This window comes from Actinia tenebrosa, unplaced genomic scaffold, assembly GCF_029948245.1.
Source record: "Actinia tenebrosa isolate PJP-AT-01 unplaced genomic scaffold, QUT_ActTen_1.0 PGA_scaffold8__29_contigs__length_14323225, whole genome shotgun sequence".
In the NCBI taxonomy this organism is placed as follows: Eukaryota; Metazoa; Cnidaria; class Anthozoa; order Actiniaria; family Actiniidae; genus Actinia; species Actinia tenebrosa.
Window position 1 is genome coordinate 2272535 of NW_028292585.1, and position 17232 is coordinate 2289766.

General features: G+C 37.5%; 2 protein-coding genes across 2 annotated transcripts; one reads left to right on the forward strand and one right to left on the reverse strand.

Annotated features, from left to right (window-relative positions):
• Positions 1–1862: 1862 nt before the first annotated feature.
• On the reverse strand, positions 1863–10299 carry LOC116294344 (uncharacterized). The gene is made up of 2 exons (XM_031701928.2): positions 10224–10299; positions 1863–6993 (listed from the first exon to the last, which is right to left on the reverse strand). Exon 2 carries the CDS (start codon positions 6984–6986, stop codon positions 3795–3797), a length of 3192 nt encoding a protein of 1063 aa, XP_031557788.2. The 5' UTR covers positions 6987–6993; positions 10224–10299; the 3' UTR covers positions 1863–3794.
• Positions 10300–10363: 64 nt separating this feature from the next.
• Positions 10364–17117, forward strand: LOC116294345 (mediator of RNA polymerase II transcription subunit 17). Its single transcript, XM_031701929.2, has 14 exons — positions 10364–10483; positions 11287–11457; positions 11812–11947; positions 12534–12729; positions 13465–13656; positions 13821–13930; positions 14266–14337; positions 14921–15001; positions 15258–15463; positions 15558–15614; positions 15807–15944; positions 16049–16163; positions 16353–16501; positions 16836–17117. Exons 1-14 carry the CDS (start codon positions 10377–10379, stop codon positions 17047–17049), a joined length of 1944 nt encoding a protein of 647 aa, XP_031557789.2. The 5' UTR covers positions 10364–10376; the 3' UTR covers positions 17050–17117.
• Positions 17118–17232: the final 115 nt, after the last annotated feature.

Genomic DNA, 17232 nt, shown 5'->3' on the forward strand with positions numbered 1-17232 from the left:
CAGTTCAGAGACCGGTTTTACGAAGGATGGATAGCTCTATACAATGGATAAACTCTTAACCAGTAGATAAGTCGATGTTGCTATCCAATAGATTTATCCACAGGCCTAAGAATTATTCGTTGGATAGCGCTATCCACCCTTCGTACAACCGGGCCCGCCAGGTCTTAAAAATCGAGTAATCTTTATCATGCAGCCAGTTATTTATGCAGTTCTTGGGACTCACTATTAAGGTAAAAAGCTAGGTTACAGCGCAAAAGAATGCTGTTCATCCATTCAGAATACTTGCACACGTTTCATACGTCCATACCGTCTATCATGTTCTCAAATGGGTCATTCATAACGCCACGCATGCGCAAAACGCGTACGTGAAGAGGAGTCTCATACCCAGACCTCCAACCTATGACCAAGTTCATGAAACAACTGTGAGGCGATCACTTGGCGGCCCTATCCAGAACACGCCTGCAGCAACAGCTTGTTCGTGACCCGATCTAATAAAAACACTGATAAGTATCTGTGTTTATCTGGTGTCCCAGAGATAACCCTTACATTATATAATAATAATAATAATAATAATAATAATAATAATAATAATAATAATAATAATAATAAAACTTTATTTAAAGAGGGGACACACAACAGTTACAATAAAACACATCGTACTGAAAACCCAGTGGCCCTCTGAAAATTATAACAATAAAAAACTAAGAAATACTAAAAAAATACATAATCGAGAAAAAATTTATCAACAAACTAAACGTGAATAAAAAATAAATAAAATTAAGGAATCTCTAATAAAAAATAATAATAATAACGTAAGACGTTTCCTCCAAGCCAAGAGCACCGCAGCACAGCTCCACTCCAAGTCCTCAGGCCGCAACCTGGAAGACCTGGGGTGAAGCTGGCACGGAGCCCCCATGACTCAGAACAAACGCCTTACATCGTTACTAAAATGAACATGACTTTCATACAAATGATCTAATAATCTAATAAAATGTTAAACTTTCTTTCTGATATCCTAAGTACTTAACGCACAAACCCTTTTTGAGGCCCTTAATTGATTGTGATTGCTTAATGTCATTGTTCATACTGTTCCATAATTTAATGGCTCTAACAGTAAAAGTTCTACCACCCTCGGTCTGTCGATGAAAGAGGGGGCACCTAAAATTATATTTCTTAAAACGAGTATCGTGTTTGAAGATAACCCCAGGGCATTTATTCAGCCGGGTAAGGTTGCTATCTATCACATCTCTCGGAGCCCGTTATGATATTTAGGTAATTGGAAGTTCGCCTTGCTAAGTACAAAAACGTATGGTGCATGATATTTTTAAATCGGCCTCACTTGTGAAGTGTGTGCGGGGAATGTACAGTTCCCTGAAACCTCCCCCCTCCCTCTAATATTCAGTTTCTGATGGTTCCACTTGCATCGATTAAGTGGACGATACCCTAGAAGAATTAATCCTCTTCGGATGATGAACGCTTGTGTGTGTAAACTTAAGTTTTTCAATTTTATATTGCCAATTAAGTATATTAATAAGATTATAAGATGATCTATCGTGTTATTACTGGTCACAGGCAAAATGATATTGAAATACGAAGCTTTGACACCTTGCTCCTCCCTTTAATTCAGTTCCTAGTCCCTATCCTGAACTAGTAGTATCCCTGACCTGAACTAGGAGTATCCCTGACCTGGACTAGGAGTATCCCTGACCTGAACTAGGAGTATCCCTGACCTGGACTAGGAGTATCCCTGACCTGAACTAGGAGTATCCCTCACCTGGACTAGGAGTATCCCTTACCTGGACTAGGAGTATCCCTTACCTGAACTAGGAGTGTCCCTTATTTAGTTTCAGCAGTCGAGTTCATTCTAGTCTTTACTATCTTTTATTTCCACTTCAAATATACTTTTTACAGCGACTCTTTATATTTACTCAACTCTTTACAACTTTTAACGCTTTATATAAACTCAAACCATAAAATACAAGGTAAATCTCTTGAAAACTTAATAAATTGGTCAACATTTCTAAGAGCAACTTAGCTCTTTCCAACAGCAGGAGCAGGCTCACGTTTGCTTCGGACTGCGGAATAGTAGTATGCATAAACTACATATGAATAAAGCACTATTTAAAATCAATATACAAGTGGTTTATCAGAGTAAACAGCCACTCTTTATTTTCTTACATCAAACAAAACCCGCATCGCGTGTTTTTTCAATGATTTTGTGTCAAAATGCCGCTTTTCCGGTTGCTAAGGGCTGTATTGGGTGTCACGATAAATATTTGAACGGCAATGTTCTAGAAAGCAAATCTTTAGCATTATCGAATATCATCTTCACTTCAATTTTAGTTTCACGAAGTTCTAATTAGGATTCACTTGACCGCAGTTTGACATCCGGATTAGTTGTAGCCTGCTTACACGAAAGTTGGAGCAGCCCCTAGAGCTAAAACGGAATCTCCTCTTTCCTTTTTAAGCGTGGCGAGGGTCGCCTTTTCTTTCGCATGAAGATGAAGACTCCGACGAAGGACTCCGTCCGAAACGTCAGTTCCTATTTTCACTACGGTGTAAAACTTATCAATCTACGATAACTGTTTTCTTTCGCATGAAGAGGTTATATTTTCTTTCACGCCAAGTTTATGTAGCCAGTTTACTATCGAACACAAGCACAGCATGTACGTTGAACAGAAAAGAACACCACGGTACTTGAAAGGAGGATGCGGCGATTAAGCGCAAACTTAACTTGCTAATTTAAGACAAACTGTCAAAACGCAGGAAGGTCTCGATGGGGACTCTCTAGACCAATTAACTCCTTGAGAATCAAATTTTTTTACTTGGAGACAAAGGGATCGTGTTGTACCTCCTTAAAAAATAAACCCGTGAAAGTTGTTTTTGTGATCTTGCGAGAAGTTCCTACTCAAAATGAAGTATGCACTCTCAATCTCGTACCCAGAGCCTTTTTACTGCGCATTCTCGAACATGTTCGAGCATGCGCAGTAAGAAATAAAGGCTCTGGGTACGAGATTGATGCATTCTTGCAAACCACGCAAATCGTTATCGAACAAAAGGTTTATCCATCCAAATTTTGGTCGGAAAATTTGTTGAAACGACAAACTAAATCCAACGGAAAAACCAAACTTGGTCAAATTATAAGCAACATCAATGGCGGGTGACCGAACGGCATATCTCACAGGCTTGTCAAGCATCGAGAAGAAAGCGCTAAAAACGAATCAAGGAAAGCCAAGCTGAAATAGTCCTTATTTTCGAAACCCCATGGAGTTTCTGCCAATTTCCGAGTTTTCTAATTATACAGTGCAACTATTTCACAAAAATAGTGGAAATCTATAGTGTACTATTCTAAAATGTTCGAGGAGACATTACATCGCAAGCATCGACTAGAATTAAGCGCTGTATGGTTTGAATTCTAAAATATTCTCATTTTTTACGTTATTTCTTAATGCTTTGTTAATTCTATTCCCACTCATTTAAAATCTAATCATTTTTTCATTTACCTTCTAAAGATACTTTACTTTTGATGCCTTTCAAATTTCAAAGGTTCAAAAGTCAATGGGTAATATTTCAGCATGTATATTTTGTACACCAGTTCCCATTGGATATTCTGTTAGATTTCCGGTCTTATCCACAGTAATTTTGACCAGTAAGATCTTGTTCTAGTCTTGTTAGTTATTACAGGTTATATTTTTTCTTTTGAAAAACGATAAATCCATAACTCCCATTGAGCTGGGTTCGTTTAGTCCTTGGAACTACTCTCTGCAATTGCTTCTTCTCCTTTTTTTCTCGTTTCAAACTCCTTGACCCTTGGTCGTGACGTTGGTATTTCGCTTTCTCGAACTTCCTTGAATGAAACTCGACGAGCGTGACAAAGGATTGCTGTCACGCATACAGCCCAAACACTTGTTCCCCAAGTCGTAGAAACAAGTGCGACAGTAGATCGACTCACATGTATCTGTTTCGCAATAGACGTATTTCCGATTCAGCCCTCGACCACAGACCATACATTTCCGAAGGCTCACGCCAATCAGTGAAAAGATCGTCTCCATCGTCTGGAAATTCCAAGCAAGAACCCTGACTGTGTCAAGGTGATCCATGGCGTAGTTCTCCTCGTTTTCGACGTGGATGTTATCAATGACAGCTTTAAAGAATGCCTTGCGCTCCTCTAATAGTTTGTAGTAAAGATAAGCAATTCGTTTGCGCTCTCTTCTTCTGTACAATCGTGAAGCAATGTAATGCCGTAGCCGCAAAACATAGGGCTGTATCAGTATCATCAGCAGTAGCAGCCCCAGAAGAACTGATAATACGATAACATAATAATCCTCAAGGGGTAGGACCAATGAAGCGCAGGTCAGCTTGCCAAATACCACGCCAGCTGGCCCTGTACTGTTGGTGGAGTTGGTGTGGCTGTTTTCTGGTTTATCTTCTTTTTCTCTTGCGTTAGACACAACATAATAAAAGTAGTAATCCCCCAGAATGAAGATAAGAGCAAAAGCCAAGAAAATCGAATAGACAATCAAGTACTTGAGCATGTTTTGTTTTTCAGCGGTGGTAAATTGGGGCGACGTAGGCTGAATATACTTTTGATGTTCGCATTTTTTCAGCGGGAGAAGACCATCGCTCGCACCGCTAGTCTTTCTTGTATCTTCAATTGTCTTGAAGTGATTGGTCAAATACTGATTATCAAAGCTGTTTCTTGACAAATAAAGTTTGTGGTAGTCGTATGCTTCGTAAAGGACAAGCAATATCAAGAGAGGCAATAGCAAGGTTAAAACTGATATTAAGTTATCGCATTTTTTACTTGCAGGGGTATAGATGGTTGGTTGTTGTCCAAAGTCGTAGGCTGCAAGGGCCGCCTGATCTGGTAACTTGTCAAGAACCTCTTTGATCTCTTGAACAAACTTTTCACACTTTTTAAAGTCAGCATTTTGACAGGCGATCGACATGTTTGGATCTGACAATGAGGAACAGAAAGTTCCAGGTCTCAAAGGCTGGCAAATGCTCATCATGTGGGGATTAGTAAAGCTTTTTGCGACCTTCTCACAAACAGCCAACTCTGACGCAGCGATAGACTTGCAGTTATTTCTCAGACCATGTAAAAACTCGTAACACAGTTCTCGAGGTGTTGATTCGTTGCGTGACGGGTCCATATCTTGAGCTCGCGTATGTGACAAAGTGTTATTTACCAACTCTTGTAGCTCTCTTGTCGTGTCAATATACTTTTGAAGGAGAGGGTGCCTCACACGAATGTACAGAGGATTCGCTTCAGTGCTATTAGTATCGTTACTTCCCACGCTGGCTATGATTCCACTAGACGCCATGAAGCATTCTCCTCTCGATAAAGCAATAATATGAATGTTCCCAACGAGATTACACACGGGACCAGCCAGGATATAATAACTGATTAAAATCCATAACGCGATCTTGCCACGGGTTGAAAATATACTAGGAAAAATTAAGAGAGTGATACAGAGTAGTCGTTTTCGGTCTAGGAATCCTAGTATCATGCCGAAAACAAGTCCTATTATGATCCCAGACACGACAGCCAGCAATGTCGGTAGTAAAAGAACAGCAACAAACAAAAAGAATATAAATACTGCAGTGAGAATTCCAAGGCATATTCCAGCGATAATTCTCATCTTTGGGTAGCGATCAGATGAAGTTATTCTTGCTTTAGTCTTCTTGACAGCTTTTACAGCACCTTTGATACTTTCGGTTGAGCGACCTTTATTTGAATTTTTTTCGGGCCCATTATTACTTATACTCTCGTAGGAAGCCATGCGGTTGTATGAGCGTCGCTTTGAGTCATCGTTGGCCGCGTTTTTCTCGTCTTCTTGTTTCATAGGTGGTTTTTTCTGTTCATTTTCAGTAGGATCAAAGTCGTATTTTCCAGAGGCTCTTTCAGGTGATGATGGCGGCTCTTTGTAATGATCAGGAGCAGCGTAAATGTGGGGTTCATCACATTCTGCACATCCTCTAGGTGGTTTCTCTGGAGGCGCTTGAGGGACTTGATAGCTATGTGTTGGCCCAACTGCCTTGTTGCCAGATAAAGGATTATCTTTGATATTTACTTTACTATCTTTGGTCGTCTTGGCCGTCTTGGGAGGGTCAGATTTCTGGTTCTTGTTGACGTCTGATGGCCTCTGATCGTCCAATTCAGCACTGGCGTACATTCCATCATTATCGTCATCCTCTGTCGCTAAAGCAATCTTAGAATCTTTATTTTTTAGCGAGTCTTTTCCTGTAGGTGTTTTACTCATTTCGATGGTTTCTTTGGGCTTATCTTTCCCTTTCATGTCCAGCGCTTTCGAGTTCCTTTGATCGTTGTCGAGAAAGGCAGATTTCAGTTTTGAAACACTGGGTCTAGTGCTGTAGGCAGGCGAGTATGTTTTGTTCCCAAACCTCGACTCATAAATCGAGGGCTTTTTCGTTTCGCTTTCGATTGGCTTCCGAATAGTACTCAATGGCTTCTTCTTTTCTGGTGGATTGTCATTCAAATAATAATCATCTTCGTCTTCAACACATCCAGAATCCCCAGAGCTCTCCTTTTTTTCTTTTTCATAAGGTCTTGGATACCTTGACGAGAGACCAAACGGTCTTGGATTAGGTGGCCTTCGAAGACTACCAGACGTTGGCTCTGTTGTTTTCTTAGGCTCACTCACTTTAGTATCTACACTTGGTCTTTCGCGGTTAAGTGGTTTTGCTTCATTGGGTTCCTTTTTTTGAGCTGACTTAAGCGACGAGGTGGAACCACTGTTATTTTTTTCGCCTACGTCTGACAGCTTTGCTACACAATCCGAAGGAAATCGGCCAGTTTTTCCACTGTTTAAATTCTTACCGCATAACCATCCCTCGTCGTCCTTGTGAACATCGAAAATAATGTCTCCTTTCTCCACGCTGATGGTAGAGTCTTTGCCTGCGAAGCGTTTGTCTTTGTCATTTGGTGTGTAATCTCGTGTGACCTTTAGATATATACTCTCCATAAGGTTTCTGTCGAGCAAGAAAATTTTAATACGACGTGAGTTCAGTCGAGCGTGGCTGAAAAAAACAATTCGTAATACAATTAACGCGCGTGAAAAATAAATTCAAATTTCCTAAGGATTCATTTAAGAATTTGTAAATATTTACACTCTTCTAGACCATGTGACAACCACTTTAATATTGATTAAAAACACCTAGAAATTTAAACTCAAACTACATTTATAAACCAAGATATTTTGTAAAGGTTTCAACGTGAGCACAAAGCGTAATTTCTGTTTTTCCGGAAGCGCGAATATTTGCATATGATGTCAGGAAGTAAGAGAATTATTTCGCAATGATAAAAGTCATTTTGGAAATATCTGTGGTCTGGTGTCAGCAATATTCGTGTTTGGTTGCTGTAAGGAGTTGGAAAATACCTATAATCTATCTATCTATATATATATCTAGATTATATAAAATATATATAAATAATGAATATTTTTTATGCAAAACCATAATTATCATGAGGGCACTTTTGCTCTTTGGAATTTTTAGGACATTCATTTTGATAAATCGAAAATATTGGTATTTAAAAAATGGAATAAAAATTGTATGTCAAAAAGCCTTTACAAAATTTAATATCTTAATAAAAAATGATTGTTTTAAGAGAAAATCATTGAATACAACCATTTTGCCAGACAGTTTATGGAATCTGAATTTCAAATGAAGTACAATTTGAATTCACTCTTCTATCAATATTTACTTAAGAATGACACTTAGAAAGGGTTAAGCCAATTAGAGAATGAAATAAGCCAAATATTAATATTATGTCAGGATATAGAGAGAAAAACTTCAAAGTAAACTCCTCCCCTTATGACTTGATCAAAAGTCAAAATGATGTCATCTTTTTGTTGGTATTAATTTAATAAATTAATTTATTTTTCTTTAATATGTAACAGTTTGTTTCAAAACAAAATAATAGGCATTAACGAGAATTTTTGTGTACAACAATTGAAACAGAAACACGTAGATGTGTAGATTTAAATTAATGATCTTGAAAAACAAAAAAGATTAGAATAAAACTTAAAATATCAAATGATCAAAATCTAAAAATATATGTTTAGAAATATTAAAAAGTTGAGAAACTTGATCAATGATTTTATTCCTTTCCCTGGTTGCTAGGTTCTTGACAGTACAGTTATGGAATGAAGTGAATATATTTAAGCTTTGTGTGTGGTGAAGTAGGGGATTAGTCAAGCTCCATACTCTAATCTGACTGCTGTATATCAGTTCTAATTCAAAGGGCCAGGAGATTTGGCTAAACCACATGGCAGAACTAGGGGGTCAGGACCTCTTCCTCCTATGACTAAATCTCATTTTAAAACAGTATCTGGATATAACTAAATCTCATTTCACATTTTAGTATTGGACCCTGCTTGACCTTGCCTTACGTTTTTCATTATCTGGACACCCTACCCTACCCCCCTAAAAAACCTTGGATCTTCCTCTGTGTATGGTCATTTCAGTATCTGGACCCCCTACCCTACCCCCCTAAAAAACCTTGGATCCTCGTCTGTGTATGGTCACAAAATATTACTGTCACACCCCTTGTTCAGCAAAGAAAAAAAAACAAGCTTAAGAAGGAGCAAGCTTTTCAGCAGCTTTAAGATATTTACCTCCAGTTTTTAATGCCTCAGATATGTTGTTTTAATATTTAAAATTGAAATAAAAATTAAAAATTGAAAGACTTGTAAAAATGGTCTGACTAAAAATATAACCTTGGAAGGCATGAAAAAATAGAACATTTTGTTCTTATTTTTCAAATATTCTTAAAGGAGAAGCAATATTGCAAGGTAAAAACAGATTCTATCCATTTGTAATAGCATACTCTTGCGAACATGTGCTAAATGACGCCATGTGTAAGCCATATGTGTAATTATGTACTAATTGTAGTGTAAGATGTTGACCCTTAACATATTGACACATCTACCACAGGGTTTTTGGGAAAATTCTATATCTTGTGTCCTGGTTCTAGCTTTTGCAAAACTTAGCTCAGCAATAAAACATATACCAACATTGACAGCTGTAGTTAGTAAGCATTTCCCTTGTATTATGTTGGAGTATTTAAATAAAAAAGATATTACAGTTTTGACTGACGTTTTAACACATCTTGCTTGGACGGCTTCAAATAATATAGCTAAAATTATTTGACTGTTTTCGATAAATATGATCAAAATATCACTTAATTTAAATCAAGATAGTAGCGAATAGTGAACAGTAATCGAATCCCAGAGATACACGCAGCTAATACATCAGTGTTATTACAGGTTACAAAAGTTTATGTAAATGAAGGGTATTGCTTTCCAACCAAAACGATCGAAGATAAGAGCAGTGCTCATATTTCTTTGGCTGAGACTCAGGATTCGAAATTCCGACACTCGTGTCATTAAAAAATAAACCAACATGGAACCACAATTCAAATAATACCAAATGCTGTTGAATGAAAAAGAACGCTTTGAATTTCTAAACAGGACAAATCAACCTGCCGGACAAAGGAAACCCGGTTGCGAGAAATGCAAAAATTTACTGAACAAGCTGGGATTATAAATCCGACATCAAAATTAAGTTTTTTTTAGTAAGTTTATGAAGAAGTCAAAATGAAAGTTTTGTACGGAAAATCAAATATAGAAATTGTAGTATAGCGACTTGGATCTTCATTAAACATGCAGAGTCTAGGAGTGTGTGTGAGTTGTCGTATACGGGTTTTCTTTATATCTTTACAATGTAATTGATCTCTCACGGTAAGAGAATTCTAAACCCTCGTGGAATTAGGATATATATTTTTCGATTAATTCTGAGGCGATCGAGTCATAAACCATCTGTCAAATTTTGAACGGCGCTTTGCATTGAGTCGGGACTTAAAGAAATTAAATGTAGTACATTACGACAACTTAGATGGCGATGGCAAATAAAATAATGAGAAACCCGAGATTCTATAGACTAAGGAATATAGAGTATATTAAAAGGAATGAGATAGACTTTTGGACTTAAAGAGTAACGAAGATTTTACGATTTTTCGACAAATATTTGTGCAAACGGGGAAGCGCGGCGTGTATTAAAGCGCGCCAAAACACGACCACTGAAGCGAAACACTCAACGTTGTTTTAAACCAACAGATTTCGATCAAAACCTTTTAAAATCGAACAAATACTCACACAAATAGTCCCCGATAGAAATAGGAAGGAAATATCAAAAAATACCTTGATCATGAAGCCAAAAACTCGTAATCTGTGTAGCGGTTGTCTTCACGCCCATAAGAAACAGCTGATGATGATACGAACACTGAGCCTGCAGTATCCCCTACCCTGCTGTATATAACACCTACTCATGCGTACTAACAGGAAGCCATCAAGATGCCCGTCAACATGGCGGCGGGTCTTTCAGTTAACATCTCAATTGAACAGCTTGTAGAGAGTGAAGTAGAGGAAATATCCCGCGATGGACAAGAGAAATACGTCCCGTAAGTATCTCTGCGCTTTCTTGTTCAATTTGGAAGAGATTGATGAAGTGTGTGGAATACTTTGTTGATTTCACATGTTGTTTACTCATTAGGTTTACCTGCCCCAGACAGACGTTTGGTTTTCTTTTGTCTTTCGCTTTTTGTTTTTCATATCTGGGTCGTTATCATTTTATCAGTGAAACAGGCTGGATAAATATTTAGTAGGGTGTCTGTCATCGCTGATTCACACCACTGGAGTATTTTTACCTTCTGACTGTTGTCAAGCTGGGTTTAAATATAAAGGAAGCTTTTTTACTGATTGATGCAATTATGTCGATACATGTACAAGAATTCTTCTCACGGATACTGAAATACTCTTGCTAATCCTTCCTTCTTGAAGTGAACTTTCAGAATCATAGAGAATTAAGATTCCAAGAATTTTTGCATATTCTAGTTTAACATCCCTTAGAGAAAGAAGGCCACTTCAAGCTACTAAAGTATTGCCGAAGCTAGCAAAAGCATGGTGTTTTAGTTTTAGTTTCCTCTTCTCTCCTCACAACCCCCACAACTACCTCAACACACACATGTATGTGCCAACACACACATGTAAGTGAAAATAAATAATCTTAGAAACCAAAAGGATTTCTTTTGCTTCTGTGATTGTTGGTGAACGAGCAAAATTTTAGGGTCCCATATCCAAGCTAAAAAAATTAAAAATAAAAATAAAAACTCATTCCCCTCACATAAATAATAAATGGTTCCTTAAGTATATACTGTCTGTACTTACCTTCTAAATTATTCAACTTTATTTCTGTATTGTACAGTCAGCTTTCCATGTCAGAACAGCTTACCAAGTTGGCACACAAGATTGACTTCCTGTCTGAGGATAAACAGCAAAAGAGCACAGAAGATGATGAAGAGAAAGAGGATGAAAAAGAGTTGGTAACATTCCAGCCATCTTTATGGCCTTGGGACTCTGTTAGGACAAAATTAAGGTAATATAATTGTAACACAAAATAATAAATATGAAAAATAGAACAAAGAAAATTCCCAGAGAAAAACCTTCAAAGCAAAGGAGAGTCTTAATGCTCTTATGTGATGCTGAGTCCAGAAATTGGACCGGGGGAAAAAATATAAATAAATAAATAAATAAATAAATAAAATAATATAACAAAGAAAAAAAACTTGAATCAAAGGAGAGGCCTGGATCCAGGAATCCAGGAACCTGAGAAATGAGAGGTGAGCGTACTACTGCTATACCGTCCTTGATTCTCTAAATGGGAATGATAATTCATTGGTACTAGTCATGATAAATAAGCCTGTTACCATCAAACATTATTTTTCAACAGAAATGCACTGACTGAGGTGTGCGTGTTATCTGATGTTTTGAATGTTGTACAAGACAAGAAATACATGGTCCTAGACCCAGTATCACAGAACAAAGCTTCTCCTAAACCTGTGGTACAGCATTTGGCCAAAAGAAAGGTAATTACTGCAAGTTTTTACTACATAGAATGATGATGACATTTTTTTATGACAAAACACCTGTTGATTTTTATTCTTATAGTACACTCAACAAAATTACTCGACTCTGATTGGTCGAGAGGAGTACAATTATAGCGTTAATTGTACTCCGTAGGAGTACCGAATTAAGTCACTATGGCAACACGGCCAAAACAATGTCAAAACAATTATTTTCTATCATTTTGTACTTAAAAAGCATAAATTAAATTTTAAAGCCGTGAGAACTAATCTTTTTTATGCATTTCAGTTGAGCGATGGACTGGAAATTGGCCGCCAAATAGACAAAGATGAACGGCGTCGCTTCGCATTTTTTACTGAAATTTTGTTGAGTGAACTATAAACAAAAAATCACACGATCTTCTTGTACAATTTGGAATTAATAGGCACCTGTAATGTTTTGAAAGTTCTTTAATTGTACTCGCCTAAAGGCTCGTGCAATTACAAGAACTTTCAAAACATTACTCATGTCTATTAATTTCCAAATTGTACTCGAGATCGTGCAATTTCCTATACAAATTTTTATTTCCTCTCTCACAATTTCCCATAGAATCTGAGCATTGCCTCGAATATCATACTAAAGGGAGTAAAACGAATGGAAACTGCTGTACAAGAAAGAGTTGATCAACAGTTAAGACAAGGTCAAAAACAAGAAGATTTTCATTCAGAGCTGATTGGTCTGCGACAAAGATGGAGGTTGAAGAAAACGGGGACTAGTATCATGGGAGATTTGACTTATCGGTCAGGTACATTATTATATTTTATGAAGGAAGCACGTACTGGGAGTCATGAATTGCTGTGCCATGAAGTAACAATTGCCATATCACATTGTGTCATGGTGTTTCAACTTGTGTTGTCAGCACTGCTCCATTTAGTGCTGTACTGTCCCAATAGCGCAGTGCAACCGTGACGTCCTAAAAATGAAGACAAAGGCGAAATTTGGACAAACAAACTTACAAGTTTACTTTCAGCAGATAATTTTCGCAGCTGATCGCAGTTGATCTTAGTCTACATGGGTTATTATTGTTACTAATGCAATGTTTGTCCGAATCTTTAAGCTATTTTTAGAATCAGTGCACTGCACTATTGTCATATCATGACATGCTTTGCAATGCTGTTCCTAGCTTGCAGTACTTTTTCATGTTGTGCTGTACCGTGCCTTGCTGTACTTTGTTATGTTGTGCTGTGCCTTGTTGTACTTTGTCATGTTGTGCTGTACCTTGCTGTACTTTGTCATGTTGTGCTGTGCCTTGCTGTACTTTGTCATGTTGTGCTGTGCCTTGCTGTACTTTGTCATGTTGTGCTGTGCCTTGCTGTACTTTGTCATGGCATGTATTACTGTTCTACTCATTTTGCCATGCTATTCCTTGCTGTCGTTTTTACTGTTCTTTAATTGTATCATGCTAGTCATATATTCTTTGATTCACATTATGCGGAAAATAACTCAGGCAGTCTTATGATGATCTGTTTTCTCTTTGTAGCGGGCTCTCAGTTCTGGAACCCAGGTCTGTTTGAGGTAACCAAGGCAACACAGACAGATGAGGAAGAAAGCCAATCACCTGCCACTAATGATTCCAGTTCACTGGAGGTCAAAGTTGGCAGTGACCTGGAGGGAAAAGCATCTGTAACTGTCAGTATTTGTGAGTCTAGAGCAACACCAGATGAAACTAAAGGTAGTTATTTCTTGATAAAAAATTTTTTTTCATAACTCAACAGGTCTTTTATTACTTATTTTTTTTATTAAATGCATGTTGCTTTGTTTGATGTTTTAACAAAATGAGTTACTGAAAAAAAAATCCATAGAAAAGCTTTCTAAGTAAACTTATTTCTTCCACAGCAAAAACAAGAGTCCTTGCAAACCTCCAAGACACTAGTAACGCTCCCTTGTGGCAACAAAAACTCCAGTCTGCTCAAGAAAATATTTTCTGTAAAGAGCTATTTACCCAGGTAAAACACATCAGAATAGAGAATAACTCCAACTGTTTTTAGAAGAATGAATCCTGGGATTATTACTGACATTTTCATAAACATGCAAGCTTGGTAGCTGCTAGCTGCATGCTTAAGTTGGTTTTATCACTGCCGCCAGTCAAAAATATGAAAGGTACCATCTGATAAGTTTTGATTGACGGCAGTGAAAAACCAAATTTCAGCCTGCAGCTCACAGCTACTGAGTTCGCATGTTTATCAAAATGGCAATAAACAGGTATCAGATATAGATTTCATAGTACAAACCTCAATTTATTCTGTTTTGTCAACCACCTCAATTATTTTATTTTATTTAGTTGTGTCAAGAGGCATATAACAGCAGAGGACCAAATATTAACCTTGTGATGGGCCAAGAAATCAAGACAGAGGTAGTAATGAACAACTATATTTAGCAACCCAGGCCATACAGCATTTTTGGCTCCTCAAGGCACGATTGCACAAAACAATTCTCTCTGCAACTTGTCTTGCAACAGTGTTGCGACGCAAGTTGCATGGAGCATTGCAGCATGTAACCTACAGCGCAATTTTTAAAAAAATGTTGTGAGACAAGTTGCAGCAATCGTTGCAAAAAGAAGAATCGTTTCTAGCTTTGGCAGCGTTTGCAACTCCATTGCACTATATGTAAACCCTTTTGCAACTTTGATGCAAGACAAGTAGCAGAGAAAATCACTCAGTGTAATCATGTAATTTATGGCTGTTGACTCGATAGTTCATACTTTTTCAACAGCCATACACACTAACTTGATCTCGCTTTGTAAATATTGATTCTGTAAATTTCTTAACTGTTAAACTCTATATCAATATTCCTATTTTTCCTGCTGTAAATTTTGTGTGTGAAATAAACTTGACTTGACTTGACATGCATTTAGCATCGAATTTGGGAGGACTTTGCACAAATGCAATAGACTTTCATTTCTTATGGTTGATGTTTTTAATTCATCTAAATTACAGGTTTTTCCAGGAGTCGATCTTTGTATAACCTACACTCATGAAAAAGACAGCACTACAGAAGGAACAGTTACTGGAAACACTGTAAGGGTATATTATCAAACTCCATAACTTGAATATGTCATATTCAGGCCATGCAAGGTCTACTCTACTATCATATTACCTTTTGTCTTACTGTGGTTTTCGATATTCTGCTAGCCCGGTAGTTACGAGCTGCATGCTGAAATTTCGTTTTTCCCCCCGTTGCCATCAATCAAAGTAATCAGTTGGTACCTCTTATGTTGCTGACTGGAGACAGTGAAAGAAAAACCAGTTTCGCTTACTCAATTCTTTTTTCCAGGGTGCTCATGAACAACCAGTTGCAACAACTTTAAAGCCATTAGAATATGCCCTTCACTCACTGCTACGAAGACGACACAAGCACAATCAAAGTGTTGTGTTACCACACCCCATCACAGCTCGTCAGATACCTGGTACCAACAAGAAGTTAAGGATCGCAGGACCAGCTGCTTTAAGAGCTAATGAAGTGAAGACAACACTTGAAAGGTTCTGAGAAAAGTCATCAAGTCTATTAGTAATATCTTCATTCATATTTCTTGCTTAGTGGCTTCTTAAACTTGCATTTTCTTTTTTCTTGCAGTGACACAATTTTAGAAACAATTATAAAAGTTTCAAAGCATGAAATATTAAGAAAAAGGTAAAATATGTTTTGATGGAGGAAGCAGCACTCCAAGTTAGTAATTTATTGTTTGATTGATATTTGTTTTATTAACAAAGTCCAGAGTTACATCATATGTATGCAGAAGTTAATTGTCATGCAACTGTCTTACAGGAATGACATATTTGTTATTGTACATGCCATTAAGAGAAAAGCCTTTTTTGTTGCTAGGGTGATGGAAATGATTGACACCTTGACAACAGAGATCACTGAACCCTGTATACTATGTCACTGGAGTAGTGTGTCATCAGAGACCTGTACTTCTGCCGTAGTTCACATATATTCACCAGAGATTCAAGATATAGGAAAGTATGTTCTGTCAGTGTTGTCGGTAGTGAAATTTTACCTCCGACCAGTACAGAGGGAATCACATATTTTCCCTTTTTTAAAATGAAATGATTTCTTCTTTGCAGGGTATCATTTCGCTTACAGATCGGCATCAAAGACATCAATGTTATCTGTTCCAGTGGGACAAGTGTGGTGTTTACTAGTCATTTACAGGATCTCAAGGATTTCTTTTTAACCCAGGTATGTTAAATAACCAACATTACCATGTGTTCTTCTGGATTCGTTTTTTCCAGGAAGTACTGAAGTACTGGTATTCATATACTTCATTCCAATATCCAAAACCCACCCCTCCCCCCAAAACATATTCGAAACCATAGAAAAATGCATATATTTTTAATGTACATAGTGATGTCATATTCCCTTTAACAGATAGCGCAACACCATATTCTCATAGCATACTCCATTGCTCTGAGTCTTGGCTGGCAGGTTCTCCACATCAACCGTCACCTCCCTACAGGAACCACTGAGAGCCAGGGACACGTGGCTGGAATGGTGGTGACGTCATCTGATGCTGATAGGTTAGTAGAAAGAAATAGCTCACTTCCAAATTCTGCTTCACTTGTCATGCACAAAGGATTCAATGCTATGCTTTGTGCATATTGCTCAGTGATTCGTGAAAGGAGAAAAGAATAACTAATTTTGCACATAGCCTTGTACTGAAACCTTTGCGTGTGACAAACAAAGTATATCTTGGAAGTGAACTATCATGGCCACTCAATTTTTTGTAATCCTCTCTTACCCTGGAAATGTGAAGTGCATGAACGGAAGAGAACCGATTGTATTAGTGAGATCAAAGTGCTCTTACTGCTGTAAATTTTCAATTATTTTGATATCTCTTTTCATCAATTTCAGGACAATATCAATCCGTACTGGTCCATCCACTGGAGTAACGATATCCATCAAGAGACCTCATAAATATACTAATACATTACCAGACTTCTTAACGGACGATAAATGGAGTCTTGTTGGTGGTAGCTTTAAGGAAGTTGCTTGGGATGAAATGCCTGGCAGGACGTTCATACAAAAAGTTTTTCTCTTACTCGGCATGGAGACTAAAAAATCATAAAAAAATTCATTCTTCTTGGAAACATATTGTATTGAAAATTGATAATAAAGGATTTTGTGGAAAGTGGACACTTTTAAGTGTTAAAATTCCTTCGAGTTGAGCGACGTTTGCTTCACATCCCCTACCACTACCACTACATTCACTGTGTACATCACACAACACTCAAATCATATTGAATTTGAC

Excerpts from the sequence above, each read along its gene's own strand:
- LOC116294344 (XM_031701928.2), bottom strand. The coding sequence starts at position 6,986 with ATGGAGAGTATATATCTAAAGGTCACACGAGATTACACACCAAATGAC.
- LOC116294345 (XM_031701929.2), top strand. The coding sequence starts at position 10,377 with ATGCCCGTCAACATGGCGGCGGGTCTTTCAGTTAACATCTCAATTGAA. Across the intron at positions 11,458-11,811 it reads TCTGTTAGGACAAAATTAAG|AAATGCACTGACTGAGGTGT; the intron begins GTAATATAATTG and ends ATTTTTCAACAG. Across the intron at positions 13,657-13,820 it reads AACACCAGATGAAACTAAAG|CAAAAACAAGAGTCCTTGCA; the intron begins GTAGTTATTTCT and ends TTTCTTCCACAG.